This window comes from Moschus berezovskii, chromosome 27 (genome assembly GCF_049115385.1).
Source record: "Moschus berezovskii isolate FMDL1 chromosome 27, NW_MosBer_1.0, whole genome shotgun sequence".
NCBI classification, from domain to species: Eukaryota; Metazoa; Chordata; class Mammalia; order Artiodactyla; family Moschidae; genus Moschus; species Moschus berezovskii.
This window is the reverse complement of record NC_142486.1, coordinates 39,663,623-39,685,674: the sequence shown is the minus strand read 5'-3', so window position 1 is coordinate 39,685,674 and position 22,052 is coordinate 39,663,623. Positions and strand designations below refer to the sequence as shown.

Below are 22,052 nucleotides of genomic sequence, written 5' to 3'. Positions count from 1 at the left end.
GTAGGTGAGAGGAGTGTGTGTTAATATACAGCTGGGAGGATGGATTCCAATGGGAGTTTATCTTACTTCTTTGGCTTCTCAACTTCTGTGACTCCTTCCAAAGCTTAGGTAATAATACCTACCTTGTCATTCTGGTGGGGAAGAAAAGCCTACTTCTTCCCGTGTCATGGGAAACTCAGAATCACTTCTATCCCAGCCCCTCTAGGAGCTAAGCTCTGGGCATGTGTGGACCCATTAGATGTCCTGAGTCAGCCTTGACACAAAGAAAGGGAGCCCAGTGCTAGCTGTGTCGGAGTCATGAGCTGTGAGGTTTATGCTGGGATAAACCCACTAATCCAGCCCGTGCTATGGATGATCTGGGCCATTCTAGCTGCCATGTGACCTCCTGAGCCTGCTTCTCCAGTTGCTCCATGATTTTAAAGTAAGAATTATCAGTTTCAAGAAATCTTTTTCTGCCTAATTGGCAAGACTCTTATTTTCACCTAAGAACTGAGTGAGGCCACAGTACTCAACCATCAGAAAAGGACTTGAGGGACTTCCATGGTGGTCCAGTGGCTAAGACTTCAAATGCAGGGGGCTTGGGTCAGGGAACTGGATCCCACATGCCGCAACTAAGAATCCACATGTTGCAACTAAGACTGGGCACAGCCACATACGCAAATATTAGGGGCTTCCCGGGCAGCAGTACTGGTAAAGACCCTGCCTGCCAGTGCAGGGGATGTGGGTTTGACCCTTGGGTCGGAAAGATCCCCTGAAATGTGCTGTGCTTAGTCACTCAGTCTTGTCTGACTCTTTGCGACCCCATGGACTGTAGGCTGCCAGGCTCCTCTGCCATGGGGATTCTCCAGGAAAGAATACTGCAGTGGGTTGCCATGCCCTCCTCCAGGGGATCTTCCAAACCCAGGGATCAAACCCAGGTCTCCCTCATTGGAGGCAGATTCTTTACCATCTGAGCCACCAGGGAATTCCCTGGAATAGGGAATGGCAACCTGCTTTATTATAATTGCCTGGAGAATCCCATGGACAGAGGAGCCTGGTGGGCCACAGTCCATGGGGTCGCAGAGTTGGACACGACTGAGCACACATAAAGAAAGAAATATTTAAACAAAGAAATATTTTTTTAAAAAAAGGAAAGTACCTGAACTCTGAATAGGGTGGTCGCTAATACTCTCTCCAGCTCATTGCTGTTTCTGTGCTTTTTTGTTTGTTTTTTGCTTTTCTGCATAGATTGTTGCTTCTCCATCTATGAAGCAGACAGGAGAGAGTTGCAAGCTTCTGGATTTTCCCATCCAGACCAAGTCATACTGGGAATGACCCACAGGTCCTCAGCATCAGTGCAAAGTTCACAAATCCATCACAAATCCTCACTTGGAGGAGATGGTGGACTCTAAATTGGGCTGCTGGAGCCCACACTCCTGTGAGTATGGATTGATGACCATCCCCAGAAAAGGGTGATCCACTGTGTGCTGGGAAGACATCCCCACAGAAGTCTGCTCTGGGAGCCTGGAGTTTCTTAATCATGGGATGCTGTGCTGTCTGCTACATCTCTCCCTCCAGGCTGATCTTTTACATCAGATGCTTTACAGGAAGAAGCACAACTCTCCCCCACCCCAGCTTCCCTATCTGCAAATACATCACTAGGTCTACACAGTAAATGACAAGATATTAGATAAAGAAGCTCACTCAGATAACACTGGAATAACCCCACTTTCTGAGCTAAGAAGAAGACCTTTTAATAGCTGAATTGTTAAGCATAAGCCCAGATCAGCAAGGTGATGCAATTGGAGATTTCAAAGGATTTTCTCTGGGACTCCTCTCCACCCAGACTGCTTTATCTCCAAGATCTGATCCTGAAGTTAGATCATATACTTTGCTTTCATTGTTGGGCTCATAGGGACCAGGAAACAGATGGGACAATTACTTTCTGCTTGTCTCTAATAAGGCTCTCAGGGAATCTGGTCCCAATGGCCATGGAGGCTACTGTAAGAAACCATTTCTGACCAACCCTCCCCCGCTCCAAAAAACATCCTTCCTGCACAGAAAGCTGAGGTAATGAACACTCTGCTCCTCACCTGCTCAGGACCTACCTATCCTTCCAAGCCTTTCCAAACCTTATAATAAAGAGGAGCCCTGGCCCACTTCCTCAAGAGTGAAGCGCACTTGATGGCAACAGCACAACCTTCTCCAGGTGAGATGGTAACAGTTGATCTTCCTTTTTTGGGTTGTGCTCTATAGCATGTGGGTCTTAGTCCCCTGACTAGGGGTTGAACCCATACCCCCTGCAGTGTGAGCTCAGAATCTTAACCAATGGACCATCAGGGAAGTCTAAATATTTCTTTATTAATGGGTGAAGTTTTTGGAAGGACCTCCTTCATTAAATCTTCCAGATCCAGGGAGTAGTAGCTGTCCTCAGCTGGAGCTTGAGAGAAACCCAATACCAACCGTTTCTCTTCTCTCTACGAACTACTAAGTAGGAGACTGGGAATCTTAATAGAGACACACATAGTGGCAGGGGATGGCTGTGCATTATTTTTATATTATATTTGATATAATTTAAAAAATGAATCCAATGGGACCAGCATCATCTAGGACTGGGAGTTGGAAGTTGAGTGTGTGGGGAGTAGGGGCAGATTCTGACTGAGCAACTCTGCATGCATGGAGTCACTTCAGTCATCTCTGACTCTGTGACCCTATGGACTGTAGCCCACCAGGCTCCTCTGTCCATGGGATTCTCCAGACAAGAATACTGGAGTGGGTTACCATGCCCTCCTCCAGGGGATCTTCCCAACCCAGGGATTGAACCTGCTTCTCTTATGTCTCCTGCATTGGCAGGTGGGTTCTTTACCACTGACACCACCTGGGAAGCCCTTGAGCAACTCTAAGGGAAGGTTTATTAGCATAACTATGGCTGGAACTTTGATTATTGCACCCAAACCATTAGCTTCTAGGTTTCTGACCTCTGCTTCTCATCGCTACATCTTAGTCGGGCCCCATGGGAGAGGTGAACCAGTCGAGAGTCTCTGAATTCCTCCTCCTGGGGCTCTCCAGGCAGCCCCAGCAGCAGTGGCTCCTCTTCCTGCTCTTCCTCACCGTGTACCTGGCCACGGTCCTGAGAAACCTGCTCATCCTCCTGGCCACCAGTGTGGACTCCCGCCTGTACTTCTTCCTCTGCAACCTGTCCTTCGTGGACACCTGCTTCTCCTCCACCACTGTCCCCAAGGTGCTGGCCAACCACGTTCTCGGGAGCCAGACCATTTCCTTCTCTGGGTGTCTCACGCAGATGTACTTTGTTTTCATGTTCATGGACATGGACAATTTCCTCCTGGCTGTGATGGCCTATGACCACTTTGTGGCTGTATGCCACCCCTTAAACTATTCGGCAAAGATGACAGCTCTGTGCCCTGCTGGTCACTGGCTCGTGGATCACCGCCAGCTTGAATGCTCTCTTGCACACCCTGCTGATGGCGCGCCTCTCCTTCTGTGCAGACAGTGCCATCCCCCACTTCTTCTGCGATGTGACCCCCCTCCTCAAACTCTTCTGCTCTGACACACACCTCAATGAGGTGATGATTCTGACCGAGGGTGCCCTGATCATGATCACTCCGTTTGTTTGCATCCTGGCTTCTTATGTCCTTATCACCTGTGCTGTCCTGAGAATCCCATCTACAAAGGGGAGATGGAAAGCCTTCTCCACCTGTGGCTCCCACCTGGCTGTGGTGTCCTTCTTCTACGGCACCATCACATTTCTGTATTTCAACCCTTTGTCCTCCCACGCAGCTGAGACAGATGTAGCAGCTGCTGTGATGTTCTCTGTGGTGACCCCCATGCTGAACCCTTTCATCTACAGCCTGAGAAACCAGGACATAAAAGGGGCTCTTGGAAAAGTGATTGCTATGAAATTGTTTTCTGCTCAGTAATGAAATGGGCTAAGAAAATCACAGAGGGAACTAATTTCTAAGAAAATTATATTTTTATTTTTTTCATCATGCAAAACTTAAAATTTGTCTTTTAATCTTGATACTAGAAACCTATATCCTGATCTTCCACTTACATTTTATAATAGTCTTTCTAAATTTCTGAATAGTCTCCACAATTTTATTTTCCTTCCCTTTTGTATTTCCATCAAGTTGCTCTAGCAAAATAAACTCACTAGTCACCCTGTTACTGAATTAAAACAAAGGAAGTTTTACTATTTAAAAGTAAAACTTTATATTTTGAAAATTATTGCAGAAAATAAAACATTGACAAATAGATGAAACTGGTTAAAACATCACTGAGAAGGATGCTCTCGATTTTGAGGGACAAAGACAAAAAATAGGACACTTCCCCTTAACTTCAGAGAGAGCTAAGGTGATATCTTTTATGAAAATTGACAGAATTTGAATCCAAGGCGATTTCTGTTTATAATAGTGATTTTTTTAAATATTCTTTGTCATTGTGTGTTCATATTTTTGCCTAAAGGAATAAATGGTAGCATTTCCCATTTTTAGTCTATATATCCAAGAATTATTTGTAATAAGAGGGACAATACCTGTTCTTCCAAAGTCTGAAAGAAATCCCCAACCTTTGCTCCATGTATTTTTGTGCTCTATTCAGTTCAGTTCAGTTCAGTCGCTCAGTCGTGTACGACTCTCTGCGACCCCATGAATCACAGCACGCCAGGGCTCCCTGTCCATCACCAACTCCCGGAGTTCACTCAAACTCATGTCCATAGAGTTGGTGATGCCATCCAGCCATCTCATTCTGTCGTCCCCTTCTCCTCCCACCCCCAACCTTTCCCAGCATCAGGGTCTTTTCCAGTGAGTCCACTCGTCGCATGAGGTGGCCAAAGTATTGCAGTTTCAGCTTTAGCATCAGTCCTTCCAGTGAACACCCAGGATTGATCTCCTTTAGAATGGACTGGTTGGATCTCCTTGCAGTCCAAGGGACTCTCAAGAGTCTTCTCCAGCACCACAATTCAAAAGCATCAATTCTTTGGCGATCAGCTTTCTTCACAGTCCAACTGTCACATCCATACATGACCACGGAAAAAACCATAGCCTTGACTAGATGGACCTTGGTTGGCAAAGTAATGTCTCTGCTTTTTAATATGCTGTCTAGGTTGGTCATAACTTTCCTTCCAAGGAGTAAGAGTCTTTTAATTTCATGGCTGCAATCAGCATCTGCAGTGATTTTGGAACCCCCCAAAATAGTCTGACACTGTTTCCACTGTTTTTCCATCTATTTCCCATGAAGTGATGGGACCAGATGCCATGATCTTTGTTTTCTGAATGTTGAGCTTCAAGTCAACCTTTTCACTCTCCTCTTTCACTTTCATCAAGAGGCCTTTGAGTTCCTCTTCACTTTCTGCCATAAGGGTGGTGTCATCTGCATATCTGAGGTTATTGATATTTCGCCCAGCAATCTTGATTCCAGCTTGTGCTTCTTCCAGCCCAGCGTTCCTCATGATGTACTCTGCATATAAGTTAAATAAGCAGGGTGACAATATGCAGCCTTGATGTACTCCTTTTCCTATTTGGAACCAGTCTGTTGTTCCATGTATAGTTCTGACTGTTGCTTCCTGACCTGCATACAGGTTTCTCAAGAGGCAGGTCAGGTGGTCTGGTATTCCCATCTCTTTCAGAATGTTCCACAGTCTATTGTGACCCACACAGTCAAAGGCTTTGGCATAGTCAATGAAGCAGAAATAGATGTTTTTCTGGAACTCTCTTGCTTTTTCCATGATCCAGCAGATGTTGGCAATTTGATCTCTGGTGCCTCTGCCTTTTCTAAAACCTGCTTGAACATCTGGCAGTTCACGGTTCACATATTGCTGAAGCCTGGCTTGGAGAATTCTGAGCATGACTTTACTAGCGTGTGAGATGAGTGCAATTGTGCGGTAGTTTGAGCATTCTTTGGCATTGCCTTTCTTTGGGATTAGAATGAAGACTGACCTTTTCCAGTCCTGTGGCCACTGCTGAGTTTTCCAAATTTGCTGGCATATTGAGTGCAGCACTTTCACAGCATCATCTTTCAAGATTTGAAGTAGCTCAACTGGAATTTTGTTCGTAGTGATGCTTTCTAAGGCCCACTTGACTTCACATTCCAAGATGTCTGGCTCTAGGTCAGTGATCATGTTATCGTGACTATCTTGGTCATGAAGATCTTTTTTGCACAGTTCTTCTGTGTATTCTTGCCACCTCTTCTTAATATCTTCTGCTTCTGTTAGGTCCATACCATTTCTGTCCTTTATCGAGCCCATCTTTGCCTGAAATGTTCCCTTGGAATCTCTGATTTTCTTGAAGACACCTCTTGTTTTTCCTTTTCTGTTGTTTTTCTCTATTTGTTTGCATTGATCACTGAGGAAGGCTTTCTTATCTCTCCATGCTATTCTTTGGAACTCTGTGCTCTATTAGATACAGGCATATTTATCTGTTTTATATAATCTTGTCTTATCCTTTTATTGTTATAAGGTATCCCTTTTATCTAGAGTAACATTTTGTGTACTATTTTGTCTAATATTATTGTAACCATTCAGGTCTTCTGTGGTTTCTGTTTGCATGACATCTCTTTGCATCCTTCTTTCAATTCAATATGTCTTTGAATCCAAAGTGTGTACCCTGTAGACAACATATACTTTGATCATGTTTGTTAATCCAGTTTAATGATCTCTGACTTTTGGTTGAATTTTTAACCCACTCACTTTTTTTTATGGCTGTACTGGGAAGCATGTGAGATCTTAAGTTTCCTGACTAGGGACTGAACCCGTGCCACCTGCGTTGGAAGCACAGAGTCTTAACCACCTGACTTCCAGTGAAGTCCCCCACTCACTTATAATACTAATATCTACCATTTAACTTTGTTTTCTGTGTCTTGTGCCTTTTTTGTCTTTCCTGCTCTCTTTTGCATTTATTCTGTATTTTCTAATGTAGCATTTTAACACCAATATAATTTTTATTATATTTTTTGGATTTTTTTTTTTAGTGGTTGCTCTAGAATTAACTGATCATCAGCATCAGACTTCAGTTCAGTTCAGTTCAGTCGCTCAGTCGTGTCTGACTCTTTGCGACCCCATGAATCACAGCACGCCAGGCCTCCGTGTCCATCACCAACTCCCGGAGTTCACTCAAACTCATGTCCATCGAGTTGGTGATGCCATCCAGCCATCTCATTCTATTGTCCCCTTCTCCTCCCGCCCCCAATCCTTCCCAGCATCAGAGTCTTTTCCAGTGAGTCAGCTCTTCGCATGAGGTGGCCAAAGTATTGGAGTTTCAGCTTTAGCATCAGTCGTTCCAATGAATACCCAGGATTGATCTCCTTTAGAATGGGCTGGTTGTATCTCCTTGCAGTCCAAGGGACTCTCAAGAGTCTTCTCCAGCACCAGACTTATACTAGCTTAATTCCTGTTATATACAGAAATGCTTCTTCTATATGGTTTTATTCCCTCCCCATTTTAAGAATTATTATGTATTATTGGTTTACATATTGTATCAATGTTACAAACTAAACAATACATTCTTGTAATTATTACCTTACTGTCTTGTGGTCATTTCCTTAGTCCCATAAAGCTTTACTCCCACCCAGCTTCTTTGCTGTTATTGGCAACAATATTGCCACACAGATGTTACATTTCTATGTGCTACAGGCCCAACAATACATTCAGTTCAGTTTAGTCCAGTCACTCAGTTGTGTCCAACTCTTTGTGACCCCATGAAGTGCAGCATGCCAGGCCTCCCTGTCCATCACCAACTCCCAGAGTTTACTCATATTCATGTCCATCGAGTCGGTGATGCCATCCAGCCATCTCATCCTCTGTCATCGCCTTCTCCTCCTGCCCCCAACCCCTCCCAGCATCAGGGTCTTTTCCAGTGAGTCAACTCTTCGCATGAGGTGGCCAAAGTATTGCAGTTTCAGCTTCAGCATCAGTCCTTCCAATGAACACTCATGACTGATCTCTTTTAGGATCAACTGGTTGGATCTCCTTGCAGTCCAAGGGACTCTCAAGAGTCTTCTCCAGCACCACAGTTCAAAAGCATCAATTCTTCAGCGATCAGCTTTCTTCACAGTCCAACTCTCACATCTATACATGACCACTGGAAAAACCACAGCCCTGACTAGACGGACCTTTGTTGGCAAAGTAATGTCTGTTTTTTAATACGCTGTCTAGGTTGGTCATAATTTCCCTCCAAGGAGTGTGTCTTTTAATTTCATGGCTGCAATCTGCATCTGCAGTGATTTTGAAGCCCCCCAAAATAAAGTCAGCCACTGTTTCCACTGTTTCCCCATCTACTTCCCATGAAGTGATGGGACCAGATGCCATGATCTTTGTTTTCTGAATGTTGAGCTTTAAGCCAACTTTTTCACTCTCATCGAGGCTTTTGAGTTCCTCTTCACTTTCTGCCATAAGGGTAGTGTCATCTGCATATTTGAGGTTATTGATATTTTTCCCGGCAATCTTGATTCCAGCTTGTGCTTCTTCCAGCCCAGCGTTCCTCATGATGTACTCTGCATATATGTTAAATAAGCAGGGTGACAATATACAGCCTTGACCTACTCCTTTCCCTATTTGGAACCAGTCTGTTCCATGTCCAGTTCTAACTGTTGCTTCCTGACCTGCATATAGGTTTCTCAAGAGGCAGGTCAGGTGGTCTGGTCTGGTCTTCCCATCTCTTTCAGAATTTTCCAGTTTATTGTGATCCACACAGTCAAAGGTTTTGGCATAGTCAATAAATTACCTACATATTATTTTATCCAATTGCTTTTAAAATTAGTAACAGCTTCTCAGGGTGCTCTCCCTGGGAACTTGACTTTGCACGCTCTACATGTGGGGCATGGAAGGCATTTGCTGGGTTTGGGGAAGGGGTAGGGGTCCTGAGAGTCACCCACCCAAACATCTTGGGGACTCTGTGGCCCAACCCTTGGGCAGGGGACAGGACCCTCTCACCTCCAGGACCTCACCTTTTCCCTTTTCTGTTCAACAGTCATCTTGCCTTTTAAGTTTTCTGGGCGTGCAGGTGGGTCCCTCTGCATAACTGGGTAAACCCTGGTCAGACTTGCAAATGAGTAAGAGAATAATGCTGACAGCCAGTTTCGTCCCTTATTTTAAAGGGTACAGTAGGCTTGAAATAGACAACATGGATAAAGGCCTGTTTTAATGTGGCTTTTAAGTGTTGGGGTTTCTTTTTCTATCTTTGACTATGACTCAAGATAACTGTATCATAAAACATCCTTCTCTTCGTATGCTTTGTACCACAACAAAGTTTAGAACCACGTATTTTAAATATAACAACAACAAAAAAGAGCAACAGGCAGAAAGGAAGAAAGAAAACTATTATTTATAGATGGCATAATTTTTAATCACAAATTTTAACAGAACTGAGAAATTACGGAAAATCACATCCAGAGAAGTAGCTAGTTTTGCAAATATATAATTAAAAATAACTTTCCTATGCAAGAGCAATAACCAACTAGAAAAATACAATGGAAAAAAAAACTATTTACAGAAACAAAATTTTGTTTTGTGTACAATTTACCTGAAGAAAATTAGAAAAAAATGTACTCAGAATACTCTAATCAATGGAAGATAGGTTTCTGGATGGGAACAAAACGTGTAAAGGTACTTTTTCACCATTAGTGTACAGAATTTAGCTTATTCCAATCCAGATACCAATTTAAAACCTAAGGAAATCTAAGAGGAGCAAGACTCATGGAGAATCTGAAAATGACACACCACAGGATCGGTCCTGTGAAGGCACCGCTGGCCTTGCCTCCGGCAGACAAGTCAGGAAAGTGTGGGTACCAGGAAGCCACAGAGAACAAATGTCCACTACAGTGAGGACACTGGAACCCTATCTCCTGAGGGGTAATGTGAACGAGCCACTGGAGAGATAAATTTCTAAAAGTAAAACGCTATGCTTGTGAGGTAGTGACCACCCATTGCCAAAGGTCTGATGGGAACTAAACATATGGCAAGGTTCTTGACCAGCCACGGATCCAAGCCAATGTCTTCCTCCCGCTCTGCAGGTTCCTGGGGTTTCCTTCCTGGCAGGTTTTCCTGACTCAACAGAGGGATAAAATTCAGAAGTTTTTCCAGGAGTGGGGCTGGGTGGCCAGGCCTGAGTGACCCAAACTTCTTCCGGCAAGGCAAAGGCATGAGAGAGCTGTTTGAGCAATTAACAGCTGGACAAAATACAGTAAGAACGGCACTTTTAAATTACACTGTGAAGAGGATTTCTGTAAATGTCACTTTTCACCACAAAATGCAAGTTACTGAAACTGATCGTTAGTTTTTAGATCACATACAAAGATGGAGTAAGTCTTTGACATTCAGTTGCTGTGTTTTCCTATATTCCAAAGTAAACAATCCCTTTCATCTCTCAAGCTTTCAGGGTATCTTTAGATGGTGATATGAATGGCTGATAGAAGCTGTTGACCTATTACCAAGTCAGTAGTTTGGTTCTTTTAGGGGAACAGTTTCAGATAAGGACCTTTACATTATTTCTCAGGTGTGAATTCCTATGTGTGTGGGGGGGCGGAATGGAATATTCTGATACTTTCAGTACACTTGTCAGTCTTCACCTTAAGGTAAGAGGCCCCCAGACTCGTATTTCAAATCCTTTTTTGGGAAAGGGATCTGTGAGCTGTCTGTACATTGTTGCATAAGTTCACAAAAGAAAGCTCTTTAGTCCAAAAAGCCTGGTTGCTAACTGAGGTATAGCCCTTGAGGATGTTTTGTTTTCCCTGTGAATTTTCTAAAAACTTGAGGTTTCAGCAAACTTGATTATTTATCTGATTTTGGCTATAATGAGATTTTCTTATCTGTATCTTTTCACATAGCTTGGCAATTCAGAATTATTTATGGAATATTTCAGTTTGAGGTGGTATCATCAGACCTTTCCCTGATGTCACTTCTGTTGTCGGGTCTTACATGCTGAGTGGGTTTTTTCATGCCGGGTACAGTTTGACAGTCGACCAAATCTTCTCCCACACTTTTTACAACCATATGGCCTCTTGGTCTTGTGACTCTGCAAGTGAATCACAAACTCTTTGTTTTCTGGGAAGGTTTTCCCACATTCTGGACACTTAAGTATCTTTTCCCTTATATGGATTCCTTCATGGCGACTTCGATGAGAATTCTGACGGAAGTTTTTCCCACACTGAGAACATGAATAAGGTTTCTCTCCTGTATGGATTCTCTCATGCTTATTAAGGTTTGTTTTATGATTAAAGCTTTTCCCACAGTGACTGCAGTCATAGGGCTTTTCTCCAGTGTGAGTCCTCTGGTGGGAAATAAGGTAAGAACTCTCATTAAACTGTTTCCCACACAGCGGACAAGTATACCATCTTCTTGTTCTATGATTTCGGGTAAGTGCGATAACATTAATATCCACGTATTTTGAAAGTTCCTCTAGAGGAGTATCATTTTCAATGGTAACTAAAAGATTTCTCATTTTCCTTTCCTTTGGAATAGATGTATTTAATCTTTCTTCTTTTTGGCAATCTGGAGACTGCTCAGGGACCATGGAACAATCCATTTCATTACAATCTGAAGACTCTTCTCTATGATCTTCATCCTCTACAGGTTCCGTCTGAAGCTCTTCACCCTCAGGATTACTGCCACTGACTGCTGAAACAGAGAGAAAATCTAATAATTTTTCAGGATATGATACGATGCAGGAAAACCCAAGTTAGATTTCTCATGAGACCATAACCTTGAAAGTCAGAAATCCAACTGGCAGACAGTTGCCATGAACACTTCCTCACCCTTATTGAGGGTGGGATACATGACTGATAAATGTTCCCTTACCCATAATGCAAGCACATAGTCCTCTTTTTTTTTTTTAATGAAATGTGTGGAATTAGACTGAAAGATTTCCATGTTTGTTTTCTGAATAGGCACCAATTACTTAACAAGTTCATACTGATCTTATACTATGTGTAAATCACTGAGCTAATAAGGACCAGGGGGTGAAGGACATAAATATTAAAAGGTACTACTTGTAATCTTTAGGAGGCTAGTAAGTAAATGGTAAGATGAATTACTTCCAGGTTTTCACTATATTATAGTATTAGCTAACATTATCCAATATAGTGAAAAACTGCAAACAATTCAAATGACCACAACTAAAGGAGGCAAAGTATTTTTACACAGTGTATTATTTTTTTGGACATGAAAGGATTACTACAGCGAACTTTCCTGGCAATCCAGTGGTTAAGAATCTGTGCTTCCACTGAGTTTGATCCCTGTTCAGGGAACTAAAGATCCTGCATGCTGCACAGTGTAGCCAAAAAGAAAAAACGATCTACATTAAAAAAAAAAAGACTACTACAACTGATAAAATGAAAACTATGGTAGAAGTCAATGGTTGTCATTTTTGGGGGGAGAATGGAAACTAGTGACTGAGCAGGACCACAAGAGGGATATCTGGGCTATGGGTTGATTTTAGACAAATGTGTTCATTTTGTGGAAATGAGCTGTACACTTAGGACTTGTATTTCCCAAAAAAGTCTGTGTAAAATAACAGATTATAGCGCTCACTCTGGCAGCACATATACTAAAATGGGAACGATACAGAGAAGACTAGCATGGCCCCTTGTGCAAGAATGACATGCAAATTTGTGAAGGGTTCCATTTGAAAAAAAAAAGCAAAAAAACAAAAACAAAAACCCAAAGACTAGGTTACAAAGCAAAAAAAAAAAAGTATGCTATGAACAAGTGGAATGACAAAGGACTTTGACTCTGGGCAACTTAGTGAAATTATAGGATGAAATCAACCACTTTAGATAATGTGACTGATCCTAAAGCCAGAATCTGAATCTCTGCTGGATTTAGCACTTTCACACCAATAGATTTCTTTCTTTAAAATTATTTCACTTAATGATTCCCTTAGGATAATGAAAATGTTGGGCCAAAGCAAAGGACAATTTTTTTTTTTTATTGCAGCTCTTGATATGAACTGACATACTGCTTTCAAAAGGAAGTGTACAGATTTCAATAAAACCATCAACATGTGGCTAGGTATCAATTTTAATCTTGCTGGTAGCAGATATAATTTTCAAATATTTAGTAGGTATAAAATGGTTTCTCACTGTAGCTTTACTTTGCACTTTGATTATTGCAAACTAATAATTTATCTATTGGCTGACACTTTTATAAATTTAAATAAATTTTATAGGACTTCCCTGGTTATCCAGGGATTGAGAATCTACATGCCAATGCAGGAGACATGAGTTTGATCACTAGTCCAGGAAGATCTCACATGCCAAGGAGCAATTAAGCCTGTGCACCACAACTACTGAGCCCAAGCACTCTACAGCCCATGCTCTGGAACAAGAGAAGACACTGCATTGGGAATCCTGAGCACTGCAACCAGAGAAAGCCCGCCTGCAGCAACAAAGACCCAGTGGAGCCAAAATTAAATAAAAATAATACATAAATTGAATATATTATAAATCTTAATCTCTTTATCACTGATGTATTTTTTAATTAAAGTCTTTCTCTATAATAGCCCCACAACTTAAAACCAGAAAAATCAGTCTTTTAAAATGCAATCAATTTCTATTGTTTTCTGGCCATTCTTTTACGACTTATCTGATACTTTTGAAGTTTAGTATCACACTGTTTGTTGTTTGTAACGTGTCTAATATTGGTAGAGTTAAACAGAACATTCACTTCTTTCACAAATTTGATAAAGTACATTTACAGTGTAAGTCTGGAGGGCAGTGATATCTTTATATGATTTTAGTTTTCCCATTTAGACTTGTTTCTCTCCAACATTCAAAAAATCTCTTCTATTTACCATATAAAACATCTCTCTATTTTACTCCTATTTTATAGTCATTCTAAAGGAGAGCTCTCATTATTTTGTGTTTAAGAATGCTGCTGCTGCTGCTAAGTCACTTCAGTCGTGTCCAACTCTGTGCAACCCCATAGACGGAAGCCCATCAGGCTCCCCCGTCCCTGGGATTCTCCAGGCAAGAACACTGGAGTGGGTTGCCATTTCCGCAGCAACTGCATTTTACATTCCTTTACTGTACTAACTTTAAAAATAGAGAAGAATTTTAGTAGCTGATATATATGGCTCTAAATCAAAATACGAAAAATACACTGAAAAGCCTTACTCTAATCCCTGTCTCATTCCAATCCCAAAGAAAGAAAGGCAATGCCGAAGAATGTTCAACCCCACAGCTGCATTCATCTCACATGCTAGCAAAGTAATGCTCAAAATTCTCTAAGTTAGGCTTCAACAGTATGTGAACTGAGAACTTCCAGATGTACAAGCTGGATTTAGAAAAAACAGGAACCAGAGATCAAATTGCCAACATCTGGTGGATCACAGAAAAACCAAGAGAATTCCAAAAAAACATTTACTTCTGCTTCATTGACTACACTGAAGCCTTTGACTGTGTGGCTCACAACAAACTGTGGAGAATTTTTAAAAGAGATGGGAATACTAGACCACCTTACCTGCTTCCTGAGAAATCTGTATGCAGGTCAAGAAGCAACACTTAGAACCAGACATGGAACAACAAACTGGTTCCAAATTGGGAAAGGAGTATGTTGAGGCTGTATATTGTCACCCTGCTTATTTAACTTATACACAGAGTACATCATGAGAAATGCAGGTCTGGATGAAGCACAAGCTGAAATCAAGATTGCCAGGAGAAATATCAATAACCTCAGATATACAGATGACACCACCCTTATGGCAGAAAGCAAAGAACTAAAGAGCCTCTTGATGAAAGTGAAAGAGGAGAATGAAAAAGTTGGCTTAAAACTCAACGTTCAAAAAACTTAAGATCATGGCATCTGGTCCCATCACTTCATGGCAAATAGATGGGGAAACAGTGGAAACAATGACAGACTTCATTTTCTTGGGCTCCAACATCACTGCAGATGGTGACTGTGGCCATGAAATTAAAAGATGCTTGCTCCTTGGAAGAAAATCTATGACCAACCTAGACAGCATATTAAAAAGCAGAGACGTTACTTTGTTGACAAAGGTCCATCTAGTCAAAGCTATGGTTTTTCCAGTAGTCGTGTATGTACCTACAATTTACTGCACTTTATTTGTTTAAATATTTATTTTGTCATAAAAAGTTTTAAAATTTTTATGTATTTACCTTACTGATCTTTTCTTTAAAGACTTCTAGATTTTTGAGTCTTTATTAGAAAAGTCATCCTATCCCATGGTTATAAAGGACCCACATGCTCTAATTGTTTTTTTAAAAAAAAAACATTTAAAATCTTTGACCCACCTGGAGTTCTTCTTGGTGTGCAAAGTAAGATATGACTCACCAAGAGGCTAAGTGTTCATTGGACCTTTTATGAAAAAGTCCTTCTTTACCTTGCTGACTGGGGATTCCAACTTTATCACAAACTAAATCCCCATGTGTATTTGAAGCTATTTCTGCACTTCTTATTACACTCCATTGGTTTAGCTACTCACATGCCAAAACTATATATTGTTTTCATGACAGGTTTTAGAGGCTGCTTAAACACCTGGTAAAATATAACTCTCCTGCCCCACTGCTCTTCTTCCAATTTTCCTGGTTACTTGCAGTTATTTTTTTACTTGAATTTGAAATCAGACTGTCCAGTTCCAGGGGGAAAAATCCTATTGGTTTTAGTAAAAGGACTACATTGAATTCATAAAGTAATTTGGGGAGAACTGACCTTTTTAAATCTTTCCAACCGAGGACATGATATTTCTTTCTATTCATTCAAATTTACTTTTGTGTCCTTTAGAAGTGTTTTATTTTCCTCGTCATTTTTGCATATTTCTTAAGTTTATTTCTAGGTGCTTAAGAAGACTCTTGAGAGTCCCTTGGACTGCAAGGAGATCCAACCAGTCCATTCTTTTTTTTTTTTTTAATTAATTAATTTTTATTTTTTGCATTTCAATAGTTTAATATGAACAATCAGAACTAATTAACAGTATAACAATATTTTACAACTGAAATAATTAAAATAAACTATAAAATTACTACATAAAACAGGTCTGATCTAGCTTATTTACTTTCTATAATCTCTTCAGTGCTGCAAAACCATTTCTTTCTTTTTTTTTTTTCATGTTTTAATAAACACTTCGTCTTTTTGTATTGCTTTCTTTCTCATCACAATAATAGAAATATAACACCATATATCACTGTAAAACACATTTCCACATAAATGCTGATAAGCACAAAATATTTTTCATCATTTACATTTTAACTGTAATAATATATGGCAGGATTAAAGATGCATCCATCATGTGTCTAACTAACCTTGCTGTAATGAATTTTTAAATGTAATGGTTTCTGTCGCAAAGTAAAATTGTACATAATGTCCAACCAGTCCATTCTAAAGGAGATCAGTCCTGGGTATTCATTGGAAGGACTGATGCTAAAGTTGAAACTCCAATACTTTGGCCACCTCATGCAAAGAGTTGACTCATTGGAAAAGACTGATGCTGGGAGGGATGGGAGCAGGAGGAGAAGGGGACGACAGAATGAGATGGCTGGATGGCATCACCGACTCGATGGACGTGAGTCTGAGTGAATTCTGGGAGTTGGTGACGGACAGGGAGGCCTGGCGTGCTGTGATTCATGGGGTCACAAAGAGTCGGACACGACTGAGCAATTGAACTGAACTGAATCTTTTTTTGTTCCTAATGCATATTTTCTAAATCACTGGTCTCCAACCTTTCTGGAACCAGGGACCGGCTTCATGGGAAGATAATTTTTCCGTGGACCCTTTGGGTAGGAGGGTGGGTTTCAGGATGATTCAAGCACATTACACTTATTGTGCACTTTACATCAGCCACATCTCAGATCATCAGGCATTAGATCCTGGAGGTTGGGGACCCCTGTTCAAAATGACTGTGTTTCTATAAATGATTTCTGTATAAAAATTTTACATCTCATTGCCTTACTGAATGCACCTATTATATATAATAAGTTTTCAGACATTCTCTAGAATTTTCCAGCTACACATTTATATCATATGTAAATAGATGTAGTTCTATCTTTCTCTTAAATTCTTGTATGTTTAGTTTCTTTCTCATTTAACTGTACTAGCTAACACCTGAAAAGAAAGTGAAAGTGTCAGTTGCTCAGTCGTGTCCAACTCTTTGCAACCCCATAGACTATAGCCTGCTAGGCTCCTCTGTCCATGGGATTCTCCAGGCAAGAATACTAGAGTGGGTAGCCATTCCCTTCTTCAGGGGATCTTCCCAACCCTAGGGATTGAACCTAGGACTCCTGCATTGTAGGCAGACTCTTTACTGTTTGAGCCAGCAGGGAGGCCACCCAAAACACAATGTTAAATAGTAGTAGTGATAGTGGGCTTCATTGTTGTATCCTAATTCTAGTGGGACTACCTCTCAGTGTTTCCTATTAAAGATGATAATGGTGGGACTTCCCTGGTGGTTTAGTGGCTAAGACTTTGTCCTCCCAATACAGGGGGCCCAGATTCAATCCTTGTCAGGGAACTAGATACCACATGCGGCAACTAAGAGTTCACATGTTGCAAGTAAGACTTGATGCAGCCAAATAAATAAATATTAAAAAAAAAAAAACCTCTGCTCTACTACTTACTACTGTGTGACCTTCAGCAAAGTTAACTTTTCTCTACTTCAGTTTCATCATATATAACATAATAATGATTCCTATACCCCACAGTGCTATCATGAGAATTCAGTTCAGTTCAGTTCAGTCGCTCAGTCGTGTCCGACTCTCCGCGACCCCATGAATCACAGCACGCCAGGCCTCCCTGTCCATCACCAACTCCCGGAGTTCACTCAAACTCATGTCCATCGAGTCGGTGATGCCATCCAGCCATCTCATTCTCCGTCGTCCCCTTCTCCTCCCGCCCCCACATTACATGAGATAATAAATGCATGTAAAGTACTTAGAATAGTGTCTAGCACATACTGGCATACATGTGCTTAACAAATGCTAGATAATACTTCCGTCAAAAATAGGATATATTTTCTCTTACACTAGGAAGTTTCACAGCTATTGAACACCAATGACAAAATAAGACTTAAAAAAGAATTAGTCAAGTGTCCAATGAAAACAGTGATGTAAAATATATCCGTTGAGAGAATACCACTGGATGCAGAAAGTGGATTCAAAAACAGTATGCGTGCGTTTTCTGTTTAAATGTTTGACGTTAGCACATCAGCCGCAGGTCTTGATTACCAAGAGAGATGCCCTCCACCCTTGCTGCCCCAAAGATACAGGAAAAATGGCCACTCACAGCTGGAGAAGGCTCTGCCACATAGAATAAAACAAAAATACGCGTGTGAACATGAACTTAGCTGGTGTGACCAGTGTCTCAAAAAAAAAATTTGAGATGAAACAGAATCATGCTTTTCCCACAGCCTTCAATCTAAACATACAAGGGACTTGATTTCTTACCTAGTAACATCATCTCCCCAATGCTATCTTCTTCCATCTCTGAGGTGGGCTGCTGAGCAGGATCCAGGCTTACACATTCTTCTTGGGAGTGAAATACATTCAAATCCTCAAAGACCACCAGTTTCTGAAAGAACAATAGGCCCCCTTCCTCTTAGTAACAGAGGTTCCTTGACAGCCTCACTGTTAAGAAAGACTGAGACCCGAAGATTGGGGAAGGGATGGTGAAAGGGATCTACAAGTCTCACACAGACCGGAAAGCCAAGCTCAGAGAGAAGCCAGAGGAAAAACAACACAACTATCTAAGAAGGCAGTGAAGAATGAGCCGTCTTCCTGCTGACTCCCTAGAGTGTGTTTTTATACGTGGGAGGGCTGCGAGAGCAGAGAGGGCAATGCACCCAAACAGTGAACAGGAAAGCTGAACCCACCTCAGATTCAGATTTCAGACACAGAGATACTGTCTCCTGTTTCTGTTGGATTCCTTCTCTAGGTAGAAGCTTCACTAAGGGACGAGGTTGCACTGGGGAAAGAGGAAGCTGAAGTTAAAAGTCAGTGACTCTAATACAAAGATTCTACCCACATTTTGAAGCCAGATCATTCCTTCAGTAGGTAACTCATAGCTTTTTTTGCTCCTATGAGCCCAGTCAGAGGTCAAGCCTCAAACCACAGGGTCTTGAACCTACATGGCATCTTTCCATTAAAAAAGATGATTCCCCTAAGCACCTTTTAAAATTTCCATTACCACTAATAGGAAGGTTGGGGTATGGTAAAGTCTGAAAATGTCCACAGCAAGCACAAAAGTTAACAAGATTCCACATAAGCTGAAATCAATTAAATAATTCATCGACATTTCTTCATCCTAAAAACATACTCCCCAGGCTTCCCTGGCAGTTCAGTGTATAATACTCCATCTTTCTAATGCAGGGGGTGCAGATTCGATCCCTTGTTGGGGAACTAAGATCCCACATGTTGCATGTCATGGCAAAAGAAAAAAAAAGATTCCCCCTCCTGAATGTGTGAGTAAAAGTGACACTACAAAAAAAGTTAGTCTATTCTATGGCTTTACACATACTTAGCAAATCAGTCAAACCCAGCTTGATGAAAAAAATAATACTCCCTTCCTCTTCCTGGCATGTTGACTTATTGGAATCAACTCCTTTTTTCAACACCCACCTTCCTAACTTGAATTCACTATTACTATGGAAGCCTAGCTCAATCCCCAGTACCACCCTCTTTCTTCTAGTGAAACAGTATGTGCTTCTTACCTCTATTCTGAAGATTTGAGCTCACATCCTTCACAATTACCAAAGTCTTCTTGATTTTCTGACTGGGTTGGACTAAGCTTGGCTTGGGCAAGAAGGTGAAGAAGTGCTCCAGAACCAGCTGGTGGATGGTCTTGGGTCCACTAGTAGCATCTCGAAGTAGGTCTTGGCCCAGCTTGGAGTTGGGAGGGACTCTCAGTATAAAGGATTGCTTTGGCTTGGGGGGCATAGGGACCACTTTTGCAGACATCGTGCCTTGAAATCACACACCACACTTGTTTCTGCAGAGCTTCAAGAGCCACCTCTAACTGGAGAAAACCTTTCAATCAGCTGTAGGTAAGAGAAACCATGGGTCAGGCTGAGCATGCCTCTACTCCAATATGTTTCTTGGGCAGTGAAGCCACGTGAAATCTAAATCAGTAAGGAAAGATAAGCTGGGGTACGGAACTCACAACTGAAAGGAAGACCCCTGAACCTGATACTCTCAGCAAGACCTGAAAGGAATATCCTGCGAATGGAAGCAGATGTCCAAACCTCAAAGGCCAAACAGAAGGGAGCAAAGACAACTGGCAGAAGACCAAGGGTCGTCCTCATGATAATGTGAAGTGCAAACTCCATTAGGAAAAATGGTTCCACTCACACTGAAAAAAAAAAAAAAGCAACGGGCCAAAAGACAGGAAATCCGAGGTTCAATAAAGAAGGCATCTGGTTAGAGGTCAGCTTGGCCACTGAATCTGGCCTCACCGTAGCCCTTGGACCTTATGTCCCTAGGATGTCCTTCAGGGGGCAGTTGGCCCAAGGAGCAACCTCAAGGCCGCATGAGGGGTCTACATGTGGCCAGCCGACTCTTTTCCGCCCTCAAAGTCTTGTAAGAGGTACAGGGGGCATCCCAGTAGGGCCCACCCTGCAGCCTCTCCCACTAGACAAGGAGCACCTTCACCGCAAAGCCAAGCTGGCGCATTGCCTGGGGTGCGCTCCAGCAATGGCCCCTGTTTCGCTCCCTAGAGGCCGCCTCAGTCTGGTTCCCGCCCTCCTGGAGCCCCTCACCTTTTGGGGTTCTGCTGTGGCTGGGCGCACGCTGGGGACAACCCCGGACCCAGACTCAGGGAGAGACTGGGAAACTAGGCGCGAGAGGCTCAGCCCAACCCTCGCCCTTCGGGGTGTCCTCACGGGCAGCCAGCTATTATTTGAGTGAGCTGCGGTTAGTTGGGGAGGACGACCGGGACGCGGTGCCTTCTGGGAGACCGGGTGCCTAGGGGGCCGTGATGTCACGCCCGGTGCCTCGTTTCCGGTGCGGAAGCCTGGTCTCCTCGCTTGGAGCGGGCAGTCTGCGCTTCAGAAGGCGAGGCTCGAGGCAGACCAGCAGGACTTTCAGGACCGCAGGGAGGCCAGATTGGCAGCATCCGCTTTCTCTGCGGCTGTACCTGGGAGACGGAAAGCTAAAGGCTAGCTCCAGCCCGCCAAACCTGGTTGGCACCACTCCAACTACGGAAGGGCTAACTACAGGAGCTGCTGGGAAATGTAGTTCGGCACCACACAGCCAATGGGAGATCGTCAGACTCAGCGGTTGGGGCGGAGCAGGATCGGGGCTCGACCGGAAGTGGGCTGTCGGGAGGGCCGGAAGGTGTGTGCGAGGCCGCCGCAGTTTCCGCCGCATCGCTTGGGGTCTATCAAAAAACTGAGGTGGCGGTGAGTTGGTGGTGGGTTCTGGCCTCTATCGGGTCTAGGGTTCTGTTACAGCCGATTTTTTCGGTAGGGGCGGCCAGTTGGTCAGAGCCGAGCGACGCTCCTCTCCCCTGTATGCCAACTCCTACACTGCGGTCTGGACCGGCCATCTTACTTTCTGAGGAATCCTACTTGTCCATTCCGCTTCCGTTCTCCGTTTATCATTTATTTCTGCCTTGTTCACGTACTCGATTCATTCGCCAGGGAGGTATTGGTCAAGATTTTGGGCCACACAAGAGCAGAGATTGCCTTATTTCTCTGTGTAAAGTCATTGTCAGTCAGGATGACTAAAGTGAAAGCATAAACGAATCCCTTTTCTTAACGGAAACTGGGTGATTCAGCCATGGTCTAAAATGTGTTTTGAAGAGACTACTGTCAAAACTGTGTGGCAAAAAAAAAAAAAAAAAAAAACACAAAAAAATGTATAACAACAAGTTAAAGAATACCTGTCTTTCCAGACATCGAAAGTACGAAACAAAAACAAAAACCTTCTTTAATCAAAGCTGTATAGTTTGAACTACGAGTGAATAAATAGAACAATAAATGCTGAAATTGATCTGAACATATGTCGACCTGTTTGAAAGGGTGGCTTTTAAGCTTGGTACTAGCAAAAGTTATCTGTTCTTCTTGGAAAAAAGGAAGACTGCTGTCTTTCAGTTCAGTTCAGTTCAGTCGCTCAGTCGTGTC

The 22,052-nt window shown here is 42.4% G+C and overlaps 1 protein-coding gene, 1 non-coding gene and 1 pseudogene across 3 annotated transcripts; 2 read left to right on the top strand and 1 right to left on the bottom strand.

Moving 5' to 3' along the window:
• Positions 1-2,992: 2,992 nt before the first annotated feature.
• Positions 2,993-3,930, top strand: LOC129545080 (olfactory receptor 1F1-like; annotated as a pseudogene).
• A 5,378-nt stretch (positions 3,931-9,308) lies between these two features.
• ZNF200 (zinc finger protein 200) lies at positions 9,309-21,093 on the bottom strand. Of its 2 annotated transcripts, none has more exons than XM_055409331.2 (5): positions 20,688-21,093; positions 19,644-19,970; positions 18,807-18,898; positions 18,382-18,505; positions 9,309-11,605 (listed from the first exon to the last, which is right to left on the bottom strand). In XM_055409331.2, exons 2-5 carry the CDS (start codon positions 19,888-19,890, stop codon positions 10,884-10,886), a joined length of 1,185 nt encoding a protein of 394 aa, XP_055265306.2. In that variant the 5' UTR covers positions 19,891-19,970; positions 20,688-21,093; the 3' UTR covers positions 9,309-10,883. The 2 variants fall into 2 exon arrangements, with proteins under 2 accessions (XP_055265306.2, XP_055265307.2); XM_055409332.2 differs by having other exon boundaries at positions 9,309-11,602.
• LOC129545847 (U6 spliceosomal RNA) lies at positions 12,510-12,617 on the top strand. The gene has a single exon (XR_008683776.1). It is a non-coding gene; the product is annotated as a U6 spliceosomal RNA (small nuclear RNA).
• Positions 21,094-22,052: the final 959 nt, after the last annotated feature.

What these genes read in the sequence shown, in the direction of transcription:
- ZNF200 (XM_055409331.2), bottom strand. Translation starts at nt 19,890, where the DNA reads ATGTCTGCAAAAGTGGTCCCTATGCCCCCCAAGCCAAAGCAATCCTTT. An exon ending in CTCAAATCTTCAGAATAGAG is followed by an intron (nt 18,899 to 19,643) that starts GTAAGAAGCACA and finishes CTCTTTCCCCAG; the next exon opens with TGCAACCTCGTCCCTTAGTG. An exon ending in GTCTGAAATCTGAATCTGAG is followed by an intron (nt 18,506 to 18,806) that starts GTGGGTTCAGCT and finishes TTGTTCTTTCAG; the next exon opens with AAACTGGTGGTCTTTGAGGA.